At 60.7% G+C, this 18,478-nt stretch overlaps 1 protein-coding gene across 1 annotated transcript in view; it reads right to left on the bottom strand.

The window, feature by feature from the left end:
* The window catches only part of ACOT7 (acyl-CoA thioesterase 7), a 100,553-nt gene that overhangs the window by 43,919 nt on the left and 38,156 nt on the right, over window positions 1-18,478 (bottom strand). The window contains exons 4-6 of the mRNA XM_062190351.1: window positions 15,178-15,269; window positions 8,919-9,033; window positions 2,881-2,967 (exon numbers count right to left, since the gene is read on the bottom strand). Of these exons, the coding sequence (XP_062046335.1) occupies window positions 2,881-2,967; window positions 8,919-9,033; window positions 15,178-15,269 (294 nt within the window). The remainder of the gene's footprint in view (window positions 1-2,880; window positions 2,968-8,918; window positions 9,034-15,177; window positions 15,270-18,478) is intronic.

The following is an 18,478-nucleotide window of genomic DNA, read 5'->3' on the forward strand; positions in this document are numbered from 1 at the left end:
CAGCTTCCTGCCAATGGTCTGGGAAGACAGCAGAAGATGGTCCAAATGCTTGGGCCCCTGATACCCACATGGGAGACCCAGGAGAAGCTCCTGGCTCCCGGCTTTGGCCTGATCCAGCCCTGGGCACGGCAGCTTTCTGGAGAGTGAACCAGCAGACGGAAGAGCTCACTCTCACTCTCACTCTGTAACTCCGACTTTCAAATAAATAAATAAATATTCTTAAAACACCTATAAAAAAAAGAAGTGAGACCACCCTCCCGGTTGGTGGGGTTCCTGGGCTGCAGACCCCAGAGGGATGTCACCACACAGATCAACGGCCCAGAAATCGCAAACCCATGCGGTTCGTTATTCAGATGAGCACATGTAGTCCAAAGTCAGCTGGACGGTCAAGGATGGGCCAAGGGGCCAGAGGCTAGAACAAGGCACGAAGGCCAGGCCAGGCCAGCCATGTGTGGTCGGAAGGTGGAGAGAAAGACCCACAGGAAGCCTGACAGCCAGAAGACACAGAGCAATGGCCCCGGCTCTGCGGGAAGGACCTCGGAAAGCTGTGCTCCAGCCAGGATGTGTCTCTCAGCCATCGAAGCTCAGAAAAGTGGCCCCGATGCCCGGTGACAGAGAACAGCCCAGGGTAGCACCCCTCTTCAGAGACTCCATCGGCCTCGCCAGCAGACGTGACCCTGTGACGGCGTGCCCGTGGGCCAGGTCCCCAGAGGGCTGAGCAGTACTGTGCCAGCTCGTACACACCAAGAGGGCAGAGCAACAGGGCAGGAGGAGCTGGGGCCCCACCCCCGGCGCCACCGTGAGTCCTGGCCTGCTCACACGCAGTCACAGAAGAGCCAAGAGTCTCTTGGAGCCACTGCGGTTTGGAGCTCTGGTGCCGCAGCTGAGACCGACCCCAATCAGTCCACGAAAGCCCTGGAAGATGCACGGCACCAAATCGGCCCCGGGGGAAGCGGAAGCCCCGAGGACCAGGGCATCCGGCCCGGGGGAGGGGCAGCCACCGGCCCGGTGCGTGTGTGGGAAAGGAGCCTCTGGAGGAGGGGACACAGGGAGACTCCAGGGCAGCTGGCCCTGAGCAATGGGCCGCGGGCACCACTGGATGGAGACTACAGAGCTGCTGGAGGGCGCAGAGGCTCCTGGGATATTCGAGGCAGGCGGAGGCCAGACCACGAGAGCCACCGCAGCCAGTTTCCCAGCAAGGCCAGCCGAGTCTCCAGCGGCCATGTTCAAGTGCACGTGTGCCACGCACAGAGCAATGGCAGCTCCAGAACCGAGTCAGAGGCCCAGGCAGCAAGACAGCTCCGAGGGCTGGGGAACACAGATGCCGTTAAGGCTTCAAGTTAACAAATAACTTAAAAATGAAAGAATGTCAAGGAAAATGCCAAGGCTTCTGGAAGTCGAGATGGGAAGGGTACAGGCCAAAGACTCCTAGGGCCTCCCTCTCCCAAGCTCCGGGCCCACAGCCACCTGCTGCTCAGCCTTCAGGCTGCACAACCAACCATGAAATGGGGTGGGGCAGGAAAGGGGTCTTTTCCAGGTGGACACCAGTGCTTTCAGGAGGCGGGGGCCTCGGCGTGGTCCACTCAGGACTCAGGGAGGGCAGCTTGCACTTCTGCAGAGTCGCGCCTGTCAAAGTGGCTGTCCTCAGCCCCCTGTGTTCACCCCTGTGCCCTGGGGGGATGACAGCAGGTCTGTCCATGTACCCAGGAGCAGAAACAAGTTTGTGCCTGCGGGGGCCACCGGGGTCTACCTGATGCCCAACCAGAAAGGCCCACCGCACCTCCTGCACCTTTCACGGGGCGACCGTCACCAGGACCTGTGGCCGAGTCCTTAAGACCAAGACCAGCCGCTTTGTGTTGGCCACAGAAGAAAGGAAGTGGGAGTGATTTTCCAAGACACACGACAGCCCAGAACCATTGAATGAAGGCAGAATTAGCATCTGTTTCAGTTCACCACGGCATCTGAATTTGGCACCCACAGGGTCACCATACGGGGAAGACAATGACGCAGTTGATGGCAGGTGCCACTCCTGTCTGCACGCGCTCCAGGAAAACACAACAAAACCACGGTGCCCGGGGCCTCAGCACAGCGTCCGGCTTACTCATCCACTCCAGGCACTCAGGAGAGAAAGCTCCTAAAGCGTAGTTTTATCAATCACAGCCGCAGACGCCTATGAGAACGGGCATTACGTATCGGGAAGCACTGTAACCACCTGGCAAACACGCACTGGAGATCGCGCCCACACCAAAGGAAGCAGCCCGGCTCCGGGCACACACACAGCGAGCTGCAGACTCCCAGGGCTCCCCAGCAAGGCGCTCTCCCCTTGCAGCCCACCGGCACCTCTCAGCGCGACCCACGGTGCCTGAAGCACGAAACATTATCATCCATTACCAAGGTAAAGAGGGCCCCACCACGACCCAAGAGCCCAGCTCTCCTGCGCTCCAGCCACATTTCCCAAGCTCCGGCAAGACCAAGACAGGCACTTCAAGGCCTGTGCTGTTTGAGGCGGGATTTGTACTCATCGGGGAAAATGCACGCGAACATCAGAGGCAAAACCATCTCCACTGGTCACACTTTGTTAGTGGGTCACAGTGCTGTGCTGTGGGGCAGCAGCCCTGCCCAAGCCCCAGGAAGCCACCAGGCATCCCGGGGCCATCAGGTGCTGGGGCTGCGTGGGACCCTCCGCGGGAAGCAGTCGCCCATCTGACTTTCATTTCCAATTTTAAAAACAGGCGCCGGCAGGATTTCTTAAAAGTTTAAATTTATACTTCGCTAAATGCAAGAGCCTAAACTGGGTCAGACAGTGGCCTGGCTTCCCAGGGGACGCCAAGGAGCCAGTGAAGAGGAAGGAGCAGCCACTGACAGCGACTGCTTTCTCACCTCCGTGCACGAAGCCATGCAGGGTGCAGTCCGACGGCCCCACCAGGTGGATCAGGCTGGACTGGCTGTAGCTCACCGTGTTAGGCTCTGCAACGGCAAAGGAGACAGGTCAGTCACGGGGGTGAGCAAGTCCGTGGCGGAATCAGACTGTCCAACACACATCACAGCCACGGGCACCTGACCACCAGCAACTTAGGATTTCATCGTGGTCTCCCACCAGCTTCCGGCTGGGGAAGGGGAAGGCGAGCCGACTCCTTGGCCTCCCACTCATGACCCCAATGCCACTTTCTCAGGCTGTAAGGTCAGAGAGCTCCTGGGGTCCTCCCCGGAGTCTTTATGCCCCAACTCTCATTTCCGGTTTTATGAAAAGCGCCACCAGTGCTTCCATAAGCGGCTTTGCCACCCCTGGTGGCTGAGTGGCTCCAGAGGGCGCAGCCCCTCAGGGCGAGGCTCAGCCCTCCTCCAGGCTGGCCCCGCCTCCTGCGCAGGCAGGGCTCCAAAGCAGCAAACCCCTCTGGGGCTCCAGTCGCTCCACGCTGCCACTCAAGTGTCTACGCTTTAAACAAAACGGGAAGAAAGCCCTGTGCCCAGGGGCAGATGCTATCCCCGGAGGCTCCCCGGGGCCAACACCTGTGCAGCCCAGACAGCTGAGTGGGCACGCACCTCCCCAAGCTCTCCGGTCAGGGCTGGGCCTGGGACAGCTGGTGCCCACGGGGGGAGTCTTTCCCACCTCAGCAAGGCCATGGCTTTGGGCCTGCTGGCCACTGGGCCACTGAGCCAATGGCAGGCCTTTCAATGAGGAGTGAGAAGCGGCACTTTCTGGCTTTGGACCCGAAATGGTTCTTAATGGCTCAAAGCAGGTGCTTCAGAATGTAACTGGATGGTGACAGGGTCTTTAAGGAGGTGGCTGAGGTTAAAGAGGGCGCCCGTGCTGGTATAATCCAGGGACAAGCAGGGAGACGAGGACAAAGATGGCCATGGAGGGTCGAGTATAAGAGATGCAGAGAGAAGACGGCACGTGCAAGCCAAGGAGACAGGCGCAGGCAGGACCTGCCCAGCACGCTTTGATCTGGGGCTCCTGAGATACCGAGACTGCCCTGGGCCTCAGGGTAACCCAGCACTCGGGGGACAGGAAGTGGGGACCAAAGAAGCGTGGAGGACTCTACCTCTCTGCACTCCCCGACTCCCCCACAGTGGGGGACGTGAGAGGGAGCCCTTTGCACTGAAATCCTTGCTGTGCTGAGAGGTGCATTGGGCAGGGCCACACCTGTGGTCTGCCTTGGGGGAGGGGCACCACCCAGGGTCACAGGAGGATGCTGGCTCAGAGAGCCGTTACCCTGAGAGCGTGTACGCGGAACACTAACGGCTACTCTTTCCTGCCCTCCTTTGTTTCACGTTCCATTGAAAAAAGACATGGGGGCCGGCCTTGGGGCATCGCAGGTTAAGCCTCCACCTGTGGTGCTAACACCCAAAGTGGGTGCTGGTTCAGGTCCCAGCTGCTCCACTTCTGACCAGCTCCCTGCTAATGCACCTGGGAAGGCAGTAGAAGATGGCCCAAGTGCTTGGGCCCCTGCACCCACGTGGGAGACCCAGAAAAAGCTCCTGGCTCCTGGCTCCGGATTGGCCTGGCTCTGGCCATTGCGGCCATTTGGGGAGTGAACCAGGAGATGGAAGACCTCTCTCTCTCTCTCTCTCTCTGCAACTCTGTCTCTCAAATAAAAAGAAAAAAGGCATGAAAATCAGTGTTTTAGTCAGGAATGGAAACCAAAGTCCTCCCACACGTGTGGACAGTGACAGAAGATTGTTCTAAAAGTTCAGACTTCACTGAAAATTGCATACAGATCTCGATCCCATCAGATAACTCCTTGCTCCAATGAAAAGCCACTTGAAATAACTGAATCTCTAAACTGGTGGCCCATGGCTCTGCAGCAATGTTTAAAAATACCACATATGCCAGACGTCACGATTCAGCTCCTCAGAACCTGCCCTGAGAGCTTTTAATAAGCAAAGCACTAAAACCCTCACAGGAAAGGAAAGGTCGCCCCCCACCCACGCCCCAGCCCCCTCCCCTGGCCACAGCCGAGGGCACAGGGACTCCGCGGGCTGGGCCGAGTCTGTTCTGACTGGTTCACAGCTCCTGGTGCAGGTGCCTGAGCCCGAGGGAGCGTGGCTCTGGCCCTCTCGTGTCCTGTTTCCCAGGGGAACCCAGGGGGTATCTGGAAGAATCCTGGAAGCACAGGGCTAAGCCCAGAGATCTGGGGGGCTTTGCAGCAAGAGCTCGTGTCGCCGTGACAACTGGCCAGCGTTTGGGGTCGGGGCGCCACGCAGCAGCTTAAGCTCCTGCTTTCAATGCCAGCGTCCCATCTGGGGGCTGTTCGAGTCCCGGCTGCTCCACTTCCGATCCAGCTCCCTGCTGACGCCCAGGAAGGCGGTGGAGGATGGCTCAGGTTCCTTTGCACCAGAACCCACGTGGGAGACCCGGAGGAAGCTCCTGGCTCCTGGCTTCGGCCTGACCCAGCCCTGGATGCTATGGCCCTTTGGGGAGTGAACCAGCGGATGGAAGACTTCTCTCTGTTTCTCCTTCTTTCCCTCTGTAGCTCTGCCTTCCAAATAAACAAATTAAAAAAAAAAAAATCAGGTAAAGGTGTTTTTTCCCTCCATGTGCAGGTTAAAAGGGACCCTGCTGGGCCGGCACCATGGCTCACTTGGCTAATCCTCCACCTACGGCGTGACACCCCAGGTTCTAGTCCCGGTCAGGGCGCTGGGTACTAGTCCCGGTTGCTCCTCTTCCAGTCCAGCTCTCTGCTGTGGCCCGGGAGGGCAGTGGAGGATGGCCCAAGTGCTTGGGCCCTGCACCTGCATGGGAGACCAGGAGGAAGCACCTGGCTCCTGGCTTCCGATCGGCGCAGCACGCCGGCCGTAGTGGCCATTAGGCCAGGCTGCAGTGGGAGGGGTCCTCACTCTGACTCTGTGGTCACTCAAGAGTGAGAGAGCAGAGTAGGTGAGGAAGAACAAAACACACCAGGTTTGAGATTCAGGCCTGGAAAGAATGTTGGGTGTGGTTACGTCACATGGAACTGACGGGAAGCAAACACAATAGATGCCGACAAGTTCAGAAGGGAATGGGGTTCACCCAGACTAAAAAGCTTTTGCCTGTTCCACCTCCAAAGTAAACTCTGGGTCCCACACGCAGCTGAGCAGAAGGTGGGCTGTGAGCCCCATTCCCCAGCACCCACGTCCATGGAGGCCACGAACATAAAGGACAGGAGGGGCCTTGCGGGCGGCAGAGCCGGGGCCCCAGACGTCCCCCGGCCCGAGGCCCTGGCAGGGCTCCTCACTTTCGGGCGCGGGCCTCCTGTTCTGCCCTTTCCCGGTGAGCCTGCTCATTTCCCGGCTCCCGCTTCCAGCACCGCGTAACGGGGGCGGGGCAGGCAGCTCGTCGTCTTAGTCCAGGGGCCGTGGGCCACAGGGCCTGCATCTGACCCAGCGGAGGACACACATGACCCAAGATGGCACTGAGACTTCACGGAGTCGCCCTGGAGGGGGCGTGGCTCTGCGACGTGCAGAAGCAACAAGGATTTGGTGACTGGAGGAGGACCAGGCAGGGACGACTAACCAGCAGCCCCACTCCCAGCCTCCTTTGCAGGGCCTAGGAAACACCTCTGCCGCCCTCGCTGTCTTGGCGTGAGTAGCAGGGCTACCTGCTGCTCATCCATGAGCTGCCCTGCTCTGGCCCCTCCCGAAGTGACTGCAAAGCTGCTGTTAAAGATATAGGAGCCTTGGGGCTGGCACTGTGGCGCAGTGGGTTAAAGCCCTGAAACGCCAGCATCCCACATGGGCGCTGGTTCGAGTCCCAGGTTCTCCTCTTCTGATCCAGCTTTCGGCTATGGCCTGGGAAAGCAGCAGAAGATGGCCCAGGTCCTTGGACCCTCCCTGTGGGAGACTGGGAAGAAGCTCCTGGCTTCAGATCGGCACAGCTCCGGCCATTGCGGCCAGTTGGGGAGTCAACCAGCAGATGGAAGACCTCTCTCTGTAACTGTCTTTCAAATAAATAAAATAAATTTTTTTTTTTTAAAGATATAGGCGCCTTAGCACTCCAGGGCCTGGAGCTCTGCCCCCACGAGAGGCAGACGTAGCCTGAGCAGGGAGCTGCGCCCAGGGAACGACTGGCATTCCAGCCCCCATGACTGCCACTGACCCCAGCAGCTCCAGAGGGCCGTGGGGGGCCCACATCAGGCCCCCGCGTGGTGAGGGAAGAGGCTCCGTGTGGCCCCAGGAAGCACAGAACTCTTTCTGGCGCCCGTCCGTTGTGTCATCACATCAGCTCAGCAACCCCACCGGCTCCCTGGCTGCGTCACCTGTTTCCAGCCCAGGAAACGGAGGCACAGGGAGGTTCCGTCCCCACTGAAGCTGCAGAGCTGGGATCCAAACCCACACGGCCCAGCCTTCCAGAACCTGCCTCCTCCCCCACACCACACTCTGTACCTCCACCCCCCGGCCCCAGACCCGTGCTGATGGGAAAAGGACGCTGGGCCTGGCTAGGTGGGGCAGCAGGGAGAGCTCCAGGCCCATGGCCGAGCTCCAGCGGCCAGCACACTGTCAGCGACAGCTGAGGGCAGACCTGCCTGGGGACGGGCTGGAGCACTGCTGACAGCTTCAGGGCGGCCCTGGCCAGCAGGGAGCAGACGGTCACAGGCCCAGCAGTCCTCCCTTGGTTAAAGCTGCGGGCAGCTGACAACCTCGAAACAGCAGGGAAAAGTGGCTTTTAAAGCACTCGCGGGCTCTCTGCGGGGTCACCAGAGTGGAGGTTGCTGGGCAACAATCTGACATCTGGTTGTGGTGTCAGACATGGGGACTTGGGACCCAAAAGCCCAGGCGGTGGGGGGCAGAGACCAAGGCCGCCGCGCCAGTGTGGGAGGGAGGTGTGGGCCCAGCTGAGCTGAGGACCCCTGCTGAGAGAGGTCCAGGCTGCCTTGCCCAGGCCATGCAGCTGGGCTGGCATACGTGAGTTGGGAGCATCTGTCGCGGCAGTCGGACCCCCACGCATGAATCAGGAGCGTCTGTCCCTGGAGTCAGACGTCCATGGGTGAGTCGGGAGCGTCTGTCGCTGGAGCAGACCCCCATGCATGAGTCGGGAGCGCCTGTCGCTGGAGTAGGACGCCCACACATGAGTCGGGAGCGTCCGTCGCTGGAGTTGGACCCCCACGCCTGAGTCGGGAGCGTCTGTCGCTGGAGCAGAACCCCACGCATGAGTCAGGAGCGCCTGTCGCTGGAGTCGGATCCCCACGCATGAGTCGGGAGTGCCTGTCGCTGGAGTCGGACCCCCACATGTGAGTCGGGAGCGTCTGTCGCTGGAGTTGGACCCCCACGCCTGAGTCGGGAGCGTCTGTCGCTGGAGCAGAACCCCACGCATGAGTCAGGAGCGCCTGTCGCTGGAGTCGGATCCCCACGCATGAGTCGGGAGTGTCTGTCGCTGGAGTTGGACCCCCACATGTGAGTCGGGAGCGTCTGTCGCTGGAGTAGGACGCCCACACATGAGTCAGGAGCGTCCGTCGCTGGAGTCGGACCCCCACGCCTGAGTCGGGAGCGTCTGTCGCTGGAGTCGGACCCTCACGCATGAGTCGGGAGCGTCTGTCGCTGGAGTAGGACGCCCACACGTGAGTCGGGAGCGTCTGTCCCTGGAGTGGGACGCCCACACGTGAGTCAGGAGCATCCGTTACTGGAGTTGGACGCCCACACGTGAGTCGGGAGCATCTGTCCCTGGAGTGGGACACCCACACGTGAGTCGGGAGCGTCTGTCCCTGGAGTCGGACCCCCACGCGTGAGTCGGGAGCGTCCGTTGCTGGAGTTGGACACCCACACGTGAGTCGGGAGCGTCTGTCCCTGGAGTGGGACGCCCACACGTGAGTCGGGAGCGTCTGTCCCTGGAGTGGGACGCCCACACGTGAGTCGGGAGCATCTGTCCCTGGAGTCGGACCCCCACGCCTGAGTCGGGAGTGTCTGTCGCTGGAGCAGACCCCCACGCCACCAGCAGTCACCTGGGTTGAGGACAGGCTGGACGATGTCCCCGTTCCGCCACTTGGTCTCCATGCGCTCCAGTTTCTGGGCTTCGTACCGCTTCCGGCCCTCCTCCTCCTGCTCCTGCCGGGAATACTGTGGAACGCGGAGAGAGTTAGGCCCGCAGCGGGGACGCCGCCTTCCCCCAGCGCCGGGCCCAGGGCTGCAGACTCATGCCCGCCCAGCGTGCTGCGACTGCGGCGCTCCATCACACTGCCTCACAACACCTATTTCAGAGGCAGATAGAACACGAGGAGCTGAACGCTCACACAGCCCCGTGCCCCGGGACAACACGGCCAAGCGTTTGCTTCAGACCCTTCCCGGGGTTGTCGGATTGCCTGGGGGGTCTTCAAAAGTTTGTGGAAACTGCACACCAGGAAAAAATTATGGGTGGCTTTCGAATTGTATTTGCACCAAAAAACCTCCTTGAACTGTGTTTTTCCAGTCTTTCTGAAGGGCCCTCCTGTGGATGCATACAAAGGCCTCGCCCCTCTCTGTACTTCAAAGCCGGCGCCTCATTGTTTCACTGTATCCACGTGACGTCATTTACGTCACCATACAAGGGCACACGGTCCCCAGTCTCACACTGACAAGCCTCAGCCACTTCTCCTCTTCCCACCTGCTCACTCCTTCCTGGGATTCCTGCCTGGTCACAAAACCATAGGACCCAGGGCCGTGGGAGAACACGGTCCCCGCGCCCCAGCCCTGGCCAGCCTGCTGCACCGGCCCTCGGCTGTACCTTCACAGGGAAGGTGGCCGAGGCTAGAACAGGTCCCCAACGCCATAACGAACGGAGAAGGTCTGAACAAGAAGTTGACAGCAAACATGAATCTAAGCCCTGGCGTAAACACCGAGGCCCCCGAGGCCCGGGCCACAGGAACAGCGCCGGGTTTCTCTGACCTTCGGCCCCTCCAGCCCACGTAAGGGCTACTACTCCCCTCCGAGCAGGACCATGTGCGGCTCCAGGCCGGCTCTCGGCCTCCTTGCTGCCCACTGCCTGGCGTTCCCCTGCCCCTTTGTTCACTCGGCCGCCGTTTCCAGCTGAACCTGCAGGAAGGCCACAGAACTCAGAGCCCCTGTGGGCTCCACACTGCCCTGCAGAAGCCCCTCTGGCCAAGCAACTCCATTTCCAGGGCAGAATTAAGCCTTCTCTCAAAACCACCCTCGGGGCCATCGCTGTGGCGCAGCGGGTAAAGCCGCCATCTGCAGTGCCGGCATCCCACATGGGCGCTGGCTGGAGTCCCAGCTGCTCCACTTCCAATCCAGCTCCCTGCTATGGCTGGGAAAGTAGTGGAAGATGGGGCCTAAATCCTGCCCCCACGTGGGAGACCCGGAAGAAGCTCCTGGCTCCTGGCTTTGGATTGGCACAGCTCTGGCTATTGTGGCCATCTGGGGAATGAACAAATGGATGGAAGACTTCTCTCTCTCTCTGCCTCTGCCTCTCTGTAACTCTGCCTTTCAAATAAATAAATACTTAAAAGAATAAAAATAAAAACACTGTGAAGCGCCTTGATGTCCCTGATCACGGCCCAGCTGCAAAGCTGCACAGCGGCGGAGGGCGTCTCTGGGCTCAACCACTCTCCTCTCCGGCGGGAGAGCCCATCTCCACAAGAGGCTGAGAAGGGAGAGGACGGCCTTGCTCACAAGAAACAAACCGTGGGAGCCACGCACGTCGCAGTGAACCATTTAGCCTCTTCCTCCAGAAGTGAACTGCTTCCTAACGCTCCGCCGCCCAAGGTCACGCCCCTCGGAGCAGCAGCTGCCCTGCGTCCGCCCTGTAGAACCCACGGCTGAATTTCTGTGTCCTCAAGAAGTGCCTTTGAAAGAGATTTAACACAACAAAAAAGAGCCAGTCCCCAGTGCAGTCAGCCCTCAGGCAGCGGCCCAGCCCTGGACATGAGCCCCCGACACAGGAACCCAGCCCCGGGCACACGGCTATGGGAACATTAACCAAGGCCGGCACCTGACTCGCCTGAGAGGCCATCAGACCCGGCGATCTGAAGCAGCAGAGCGGCCCAAACTCTCGGCCCAAGTGCACCTTTGGTCATTTGGAAAAAGCCCACGTGTCCATTTTCCAATGGCCACTGCTGACGCTCCCAGGCTGGGACTGCTCCACCAGCAGCCAGGTGGCCTCTTTGGCCACTGAGGAAAGCACCGCCCCCTGCCCGGCTGGAGAGGAAGGTGAGACAAGGAGACAGACCCTGTGTGCACCGCGCAGGCCAGTGCTGGGCTTCCCCAAGGAACCCAGGTGTGCGCGTGTGTGTCTGCGTGTGCAAGTGCTTGTGCATCTGTGAGTGCGTGCATGCGTCTGCGTGTGTGGGCACGTGTGTGTGTGTGCACGTCTGTGTGCACGGCTCTGTATGTGTGTGTCTCTGTGCAGACACAAATACAGGGGAGATGACTTCACAAAGGTCTTTGGAAAATGGAATTTAAAAGTACATCTATTTGGATGCAAAAAACTTGAACTCCATACGTAGATTTTCAGCATGCACACTTCACATTTTCTGTGAACTTTTGCAAGAGCCCACATATGTGAGATGTACATTTTCCTGCCCAAATGGCACTCGCCATGGCAGGGTGGCAGGAGGCTCAGGGCCTCGCTCCCAGCAGCTGAGCACAGACGTCAGTCACCGCCAGGGAGGAGCTGCGCCTTCCGGGATCCCCATGTTGGCCCCTGCTGGGGGCTGCCAGGGAGGACAGCAGGCCTGGGTTCCTGGTCAACCTGACGTCTGCGCTCCGTGGGCCCAGCACGGATGGGGAAGGAAGCTCGAATAAACCATAGGCTGTGCCGGGAGCGTGAGCTTCTCTGCGGCAGCAACCTTGGCCTTGGGCTCGGGGAACGGCTCCAGTGCACCCCTCCAGGAGCCAAGTTGATTCCACGCCTCATCGAGCCAGCTGCACAGGGGGAGCACAGAAACCCCTGGAGGCTCTGCCAGGATGCAGGGGGACGTGCTCATTACTAGGCAAGGACAGCCAGGGAATCTGAAGCCGCCCACCCCTCTCCACTGGCCAAAGACCCCACAGCTCTCGGTCCCGATGGCAGACAGGCACCCACAGCTACTGTGTGTGGCCCAGGAGCCCTGCCTTGGTCTTATCCCTTAAGAAGGGTCAGGGGAGGCCAGCACCATGGCTCACTTGGCTAATCCTCCGCCTGGGGCACCAGCACCCCGGGTTCTAGTCCCAGTTGGGGTGCCGCATTCTGTCCCGGTTGCTCCTCTTCCAGGCCAGCTCTCTGCTGTAGCCCGGGAAGGCAGTGGAGGATGGCTCAAGTGCTTGGGCCCTGCACCCGCATGGGAGACCAGGAGGAAGCACCTGGCTCCTGGCTTTGGATCGGCACAGCGCGCCAGCAGTAATAGCCATTTGTGGGAGGAACCAACAGAAGGAAGACCTTTCTCTCTGTCTCTCTCTCACTGTCTAACTCTGCCTGTTTGAAAAAAAGAAGAAGAAGAAGAAGAAGAAGGGTCAGGGGATGCCCCAGACACAGGGCCTGGTAGAGTTCTCACAATTCTGCAGCATCCTTCGACCCGAACGGAGAAAGCACGTGAGGTGCTTAGAGCCTTGTTGAAAGACATCGTGCCACGCTTTGGACTCCCATGGTCACTCCAGAGTAACAGTGGATCTAAAATAACCCAGCAGAACCCAGCAGCTTCTAAGAATAATGAAGACCATGCAGGAGACACAGAGGACGGCAGTGACTGGAGGAGATCCAGCTTGTGACGTGAACTCATTAGATGAGATAGGCAGAGGCTTCCAGACCGAGAACAGGCAGGGTCTGCGCCCCTAAGCAGCAGGAAGTAGCTACAGAAGATGGTGACTCGACGCCCATCAACATCCCCTTAAGATTAAGGTCTGGAGTCTCTGAGGGGGAAATGAAGTAGGCAGGCATACAGGTTAAAATTGATCAGATTTGTGAACTGGAAGACCACGCCTTCGCCACGCCCCTGTGTGACTTCATGCCCCTACCTGGTTCCTTTGCCACGTCCCTGTGTGGCCTCATCCCCCTACCTGACCACACCTGGGTGCCCACCAGCCAATCAGGTTAATTAACCACTCCCCTTCGGAGTGGGTTAAAAGCCAAGCCACGGCATGGCCCGGCCCGGCCGGCTCTTTTTCCCTGGCCTCTTGCTAGGAAGGGGGCTTGCTGTAGCCCCACGCCTCCAGGGTACATGGCCTTTGGGCCATGTGCTCTAGGCTTCCTGGCCTAGATGCTCATCCACGTGGCTGGTTCCTGGTGCTCGGTACGAACCCCCATTGACTTCTCTCTCCTAAATAAAACTCTCACTCTCTTATGCATCTTTCTCACTAAATAAAAGCTTAAAAAAAAAAAAAGAATTCTGTAGCATCCGATAGTTACATCGGAGAAAGCATTATATTTGAGTATTTACATGATGTGGCTACTCTAACACTAGGCACTTAGAGGGAAAGGTGGGGGTCATACTCTGGTAATTTTGAAAGCGATCAGTCACTGTGCCTCTGGCTTACCCCTATTTTGAGAAGCTGGGAGCACCCCAGGTGGAACCAGGGCATGGGGGCACATGCACTAAGCCCAGGGAGTGGGTGCCAGGCTGAAGAGCGTGCCCGCCACATCGGTCTCCACCTGGAGCCTAATGGGACACTGTGGGAATTAAGGTCTTTGTAGCTGTCACTGGCTAAGACGAGGTCACACAGGGTGGCACTGGCCCTAATCCAACGGCTGGTGTCCTTATCAGAAGACACAACAGAGGAGAGGCCGTGTGACACAGAGCACCTGCAGCCACCCGAGGCCAGGAGAGGCCAGGAGGGAGCCGCCCCAGGGCTTCAGAGGTGCAGCCCTGCCCACACCTTCATGGGATGGCCAGAGAGTAGGCCACCCAGTCTACGCCCAGGACACCGAGGCAGGGGAGCTGGGTGGGGACCCTGGAACGCCACGCTGGACCCCAGCTCCTACGCACCCTCCTCCCCTGCGGGTGGTGGATTCCCCTGATGCTGGCAGGGCCCCCGCCCTGCTCCCACGGTATCAGAGACAAGCGGCAACCCCACCAGTCCAGGGCCAATCACCCTGCACAACAAACACCAAGCAGGCTCCTGCTCTGTGTTTAAAAAATCTAGAGCAGACAATGGCTGCGCCCGGCGGCCAGCGCCTCACCTCCCACCCCTCCTAGGGGTCTCAGACAGAGCCGGGGGCACGGGGAGCCAACAGGAAGCCAGCCTTGGAGTCAGTCAGCCAGTCTCATGGCCTTAGAGGAGCGGTGGCTACAGGGAACAGGTCCCTTCAGCCTCAGTGACACGGGGCCTCCACCAAGGCCAGCGGATGAAGACAGAGCCTAGGCCTGGCCGCAGGCACATGCACTTCGTAAGCCCAGAGAGGAGCCCGAGGACCGCGCGTGCCAGGAACACTCAGCTCCCTCGCAATCCACGAGCATAAAGAGCAGGCACCGCTCCTGACGACCACTCTCACTGTCGTCATCTCTAAGCCGCTCTCTGTGCATCCCAAGGCAGGAAGATCCTCCCTGCTGAGCTGCGGCTCGGGCCTCCCGCTAAGGCGGGCCTGTCCTGGCAGGGCAGGGCAGGCCGCACAGAGCCTCAGACGCGGCCGCAGTCACAGCTGTCCTTGGAATCCGTTGGGCCTGGGGTACGGGAGGAGCAGGTGAGGGGGCCGAAGGAATGAGGTCAACCCCCTTTCCCAAGCACCTGTCCCCCACGGGCCTGCCAGGGCCCAGGAAGGCGCACAGGAGACCCCCCGGCCAGTCCAGCCCCGAGGAGGAGGGAGATGCCAGCAGGGGACAAGGCTCAAACTCAGCAGCTCTGCGCCAGGAGCCAAGACGACAAGCAGCTCTCAGGAGCTGGGCCCTGCAGCCTGGTGGCCCAGCCCTCGGCTGAAGGACTTGTCACCTGTGACACGCAGGGCCTCTGGGCTGGACAATGTCCCTGACCACAAGTTTGGGGACACTCACAGGCCCAGCATGAATCAAACATGCACTAAAGGACCCCACTGAGACACCTCCAGCCTCCCCACTGTGTACAGAGCGCCCCGCCCTCCAGGGCCCCACCCAGCCCAGGGCCCCGCCCTCCAGGGCCCCACCCAGCCCAGGGCCCCGCCCTCCGGGGCCCCGCCCTCCAGGGCCCCGCCCAGACCAGGGGCCCCAGCCGTTTCCCCATGGCTCCACAGGTGAATGCGTCACCTGCCATCACACCCGGGGACCCAGGAGCTGCCCTCTGCCCCCCAGAGAAAAGTGAACGGGGTGGGAGGCGTCACCTTACCACGACAGGAGGCACCTCGAGGACCTTGTCCACATTCTTCAGTGACAGGGGAACGTACCACAGGGTGGCCTTATTGGTCAGCTTCTTGGTACCTGGAGAGAAGCAGCCACATGAGCGGGCACCACTATGCACCAGTGGCCCCAACCCCACCACCCCCAAACTTGTTCACCTCGCACCACCGCCTCTGGTCCCCTCCCCCAAGGCCACTTAGCCCTGTGGCCTGGGGTCACTGCCACTGTATCACTATGGACACAGACTAGGCCCCTCTAGCACCTGGAAACCCCTTCCCCAACCTGGCAGGAGCTTGGGCTCTGTCTTCCCCAGCCCCCCACTCCGGGGCGCGGCCGACACTTCCCAAGGCTGCTGGAAGGACTCAGGCCACGCAGCTGCAGCCTGGAGCTCGGTTAGGTCTCCCACACGGAGGCAGGAACCCAACGACTCGAGCCATTCCTGCTGCCTCCCAGGGCGCGTCAGCAGGAAGCTGGACAGGGGGCAGTGGCCAGGGCAGCCACCGGGCATCCGACACGGGATGAGGCTTCCCAGGCAGCGACTTCAGCTGCCGCACCAAATGGCCAGCCCTTGCAAGGACGCTTTTAGAAAGTGGCTCCTTCACACAGAAGATTCGCGGTGCGGGGCAGGACAGTGGGGCTGCAGGGAGCAGCCGAGAGAGCAAAGCAGGGAAGGCAGGGAGCAGCCGGCCCCTGCAGCCCTGCTGGAACTCGCTCTCCTCCGCTCACTCAGAGCCCCAGGCTCCAGGTCAGGCCCAGGCCAAGTGCAGGCCGCCTGCCCCCACACCTGCCGGGACCCAGCCACTCCACCAGGGCAAGACAACCACAGGCAAACACAGGAACTATTTCCATGGCACTTTGACTGAGAGTGAATCTGACAAGCTGCTTTTGGGAATAAAGATTTCCTGTTGGCCTCAGCCAGGGCCGCCTGACAGCAGGTTTCCATGGAAACGCGAGCGGCCCTCCAGACCTAAATGAACGCCGTGGAGCAGGAGGCGCACGCGCGAACTGCACTTCCCCACCACTGAGCGAAACCGGCTGCAGCAACTCCAGCACCAAACCCTCCCCGAAATCCATGAGCTTCCAGGGTTTTATGGAGCAACTCGCAGCACTCACGGCCCAGTTAGCCTAAGACGTGGACAGTGGCAGGAGACTAATGAGCGGCTCCAGGCAGCGCTTTGTGGGTGTCCGCCCTCGCGACAGGCGGCTTGGCCCAGATCGCGGGACACAGAACCCTGAGCGTGTCTCTGCCCCTCCAGCCTCAGTCACCCCGCCGTCAGAGGTCACTCACCCATCGGCCAGGGTTGGCTGGATGCCCACTGTGTGCCAGGCTCAGCTCTTGGCATTGGGGGTACTGCATGGGCCAGGTAGCCACCAGCCAGGCCTTCAAGGGAACCCACAAGCAGAAAGAGACACACAAGGGGAGAGAGAAGAGCCTGGAGGAACCACAGAGCCCGGCTCAGAGCAGAGGTGGAGGTGAGCGGAGGCGAGGAGAGAAGCAGAGGTGAGAGTCCACCCCATCACAGACTGGAGGGCGGGGGCGTTTGGCTCAGCGCTTGGAACGCACACCCCGTCCTGCAGTGCGCCCCCTGGGAGGCAGCAGGTGATGGCCCAAGTACTTGGGTCACTACTTCCTGCATGGAAGACGCAGATGGAGCTCCTGGCTCGTGGCTTTGGCCTGGCCCGGCCTGGTTGTTGCACTCACCTGAGGAGTGAACCAGTGGACGGGAGATCTCTGTCTCTGGCTTCCAAACGAAATGGAAATAATTTTAAAAAAGACAAGAAACAGGTGTACAGCCCTACAGTCGTGGGCCCTGGGGCAAGATGACCAAGAAATGCAGAACAGCCACAGCAGGGCTCCAAGCCCCGCGGGGCAGAGGCCTCACGGCCCACGGCCCTGGGCCGAGGCTGGGCCTTGCCGGCCAGGTGCTGCCTCCGTGGGTAACGAAGCCCTCGCCGAAGTCCCAGGAGGCTGCACGGCTGCAGCAGTCAGAGCACCAGCTCTGCTCCCCAAAGCCGATCCCTCGCCCTCGGGGGGAAAGGGGAGGGAAGAGGCCGTGGGCTGCGACTGGTGGCGGTGGGGGCAGCGGAGCCAGGCAGAGACGGCCAGGCAGAGAGCTGTTCCGGAGCCCTCCTGCACACAGGCCCCTGGTAAGAGCCTCCTGCCTCGAGGTCCACTCTGGCCTCCCAGAGCAAAGGGATGCTCCCAGTGAGGCAGCTCCTGTGGCTCTGGTCAAACCCTGCCTGGGACCCGACGCGCTCAGCACGGAAGCCCAGCTCCTCCTGATGGCCTCACTCACTCCTCACAGCTGCCAGGAGGCAGCAGTTCAGGACCTGGCTCGGGAACCTCAACCTTGGCACCGCTGACCGTGGGGCTGGAGGGCTCCCTGCTGTGGGACCCCCTCTCAAAGTCCGCAGACGCCGCCCTGTCTCCCTGCCTGCCCCACCCTGCGCAGTGCAGACGCCGTGTGTCTGCCAGGCTCCGCGCCTTCTCTGAGCTCTCCCACCCCAGCAAGGGGCTTCCACGCCGGGCAACCAGCAGAGCGGACCCTTCCCCCCAGCTGAAATGGCGATCAACAAACACACATGAAAATCCGGAGTTGCAGAGAGAGCAGCAGCCTCCCCTCTTCTGCGGGATGCTGCCCACCCAGGCTGAGCCGTACAGTGCGCAGGATGGGGGGTCCCCTTGCACCGGGCCTGCCGCAGTGATGGGCCCCAGTCCCGATGAGCGAAGAGCAAAGGCATGGGATAAGGCAAGGTCGCTGTGGTGCGGGAGGCACCTGCCACGAACCTGGCTCTGGCCGTGGACCCGCAGAGACGGGCGTGCCAATCGCCCTCCACCCCAGGCCCTGCTCAGCTACCTGGCCTAATCGCCCACCCTGGGAGGTCAGTGAATGTTCCAGACAGATAACCGTGCCCCAGGCCCATCAGGGACAAGGACACTCAAGCCCCTGTGGGTTGACGGCGGGCCTGGGGCGGGGAGGTGGCAGCGAGGGTGGCGGGCACAGCAGAGGCTGCCTCCCCATGCCCAGGCGGGTTATAAAAAGAAGCGTGTGAGCCAGTGAGGACAAGCCTGGCTCTCCTGCGGCGCTGAGTGGGAAGAAAGCGTTTCCATGGTTACCATGGCCAAGGAGGCGAAGGTTCAGATGGATCTGGAGGCAAAGTTTGGCCCAGTGAGCTCTGCTCAGCCTGGGGGTCACTAGGGGTCGCTGGGGGCCCAGGGTGGCCCTCCCAGCACAGGCAGCATCCTCCACGGGGAGAATGCCCCCGTGGCCTCCAGACGGTGAGCAGGC

Source organism: Lepus europaeus, chromosome 5, assembly GCF_033115175.1.
Source record: "Lepus europaeus isolate LE1 chromosome 5, mLepTim1.pri, whole genome shotgun sequence".
NCBI classification, from domain to species: Eukaryota; Metazoa; Chordata; class Mammalia; order Lagomorpha; family Leporidae; genus Lepus; species Lepus europaeus.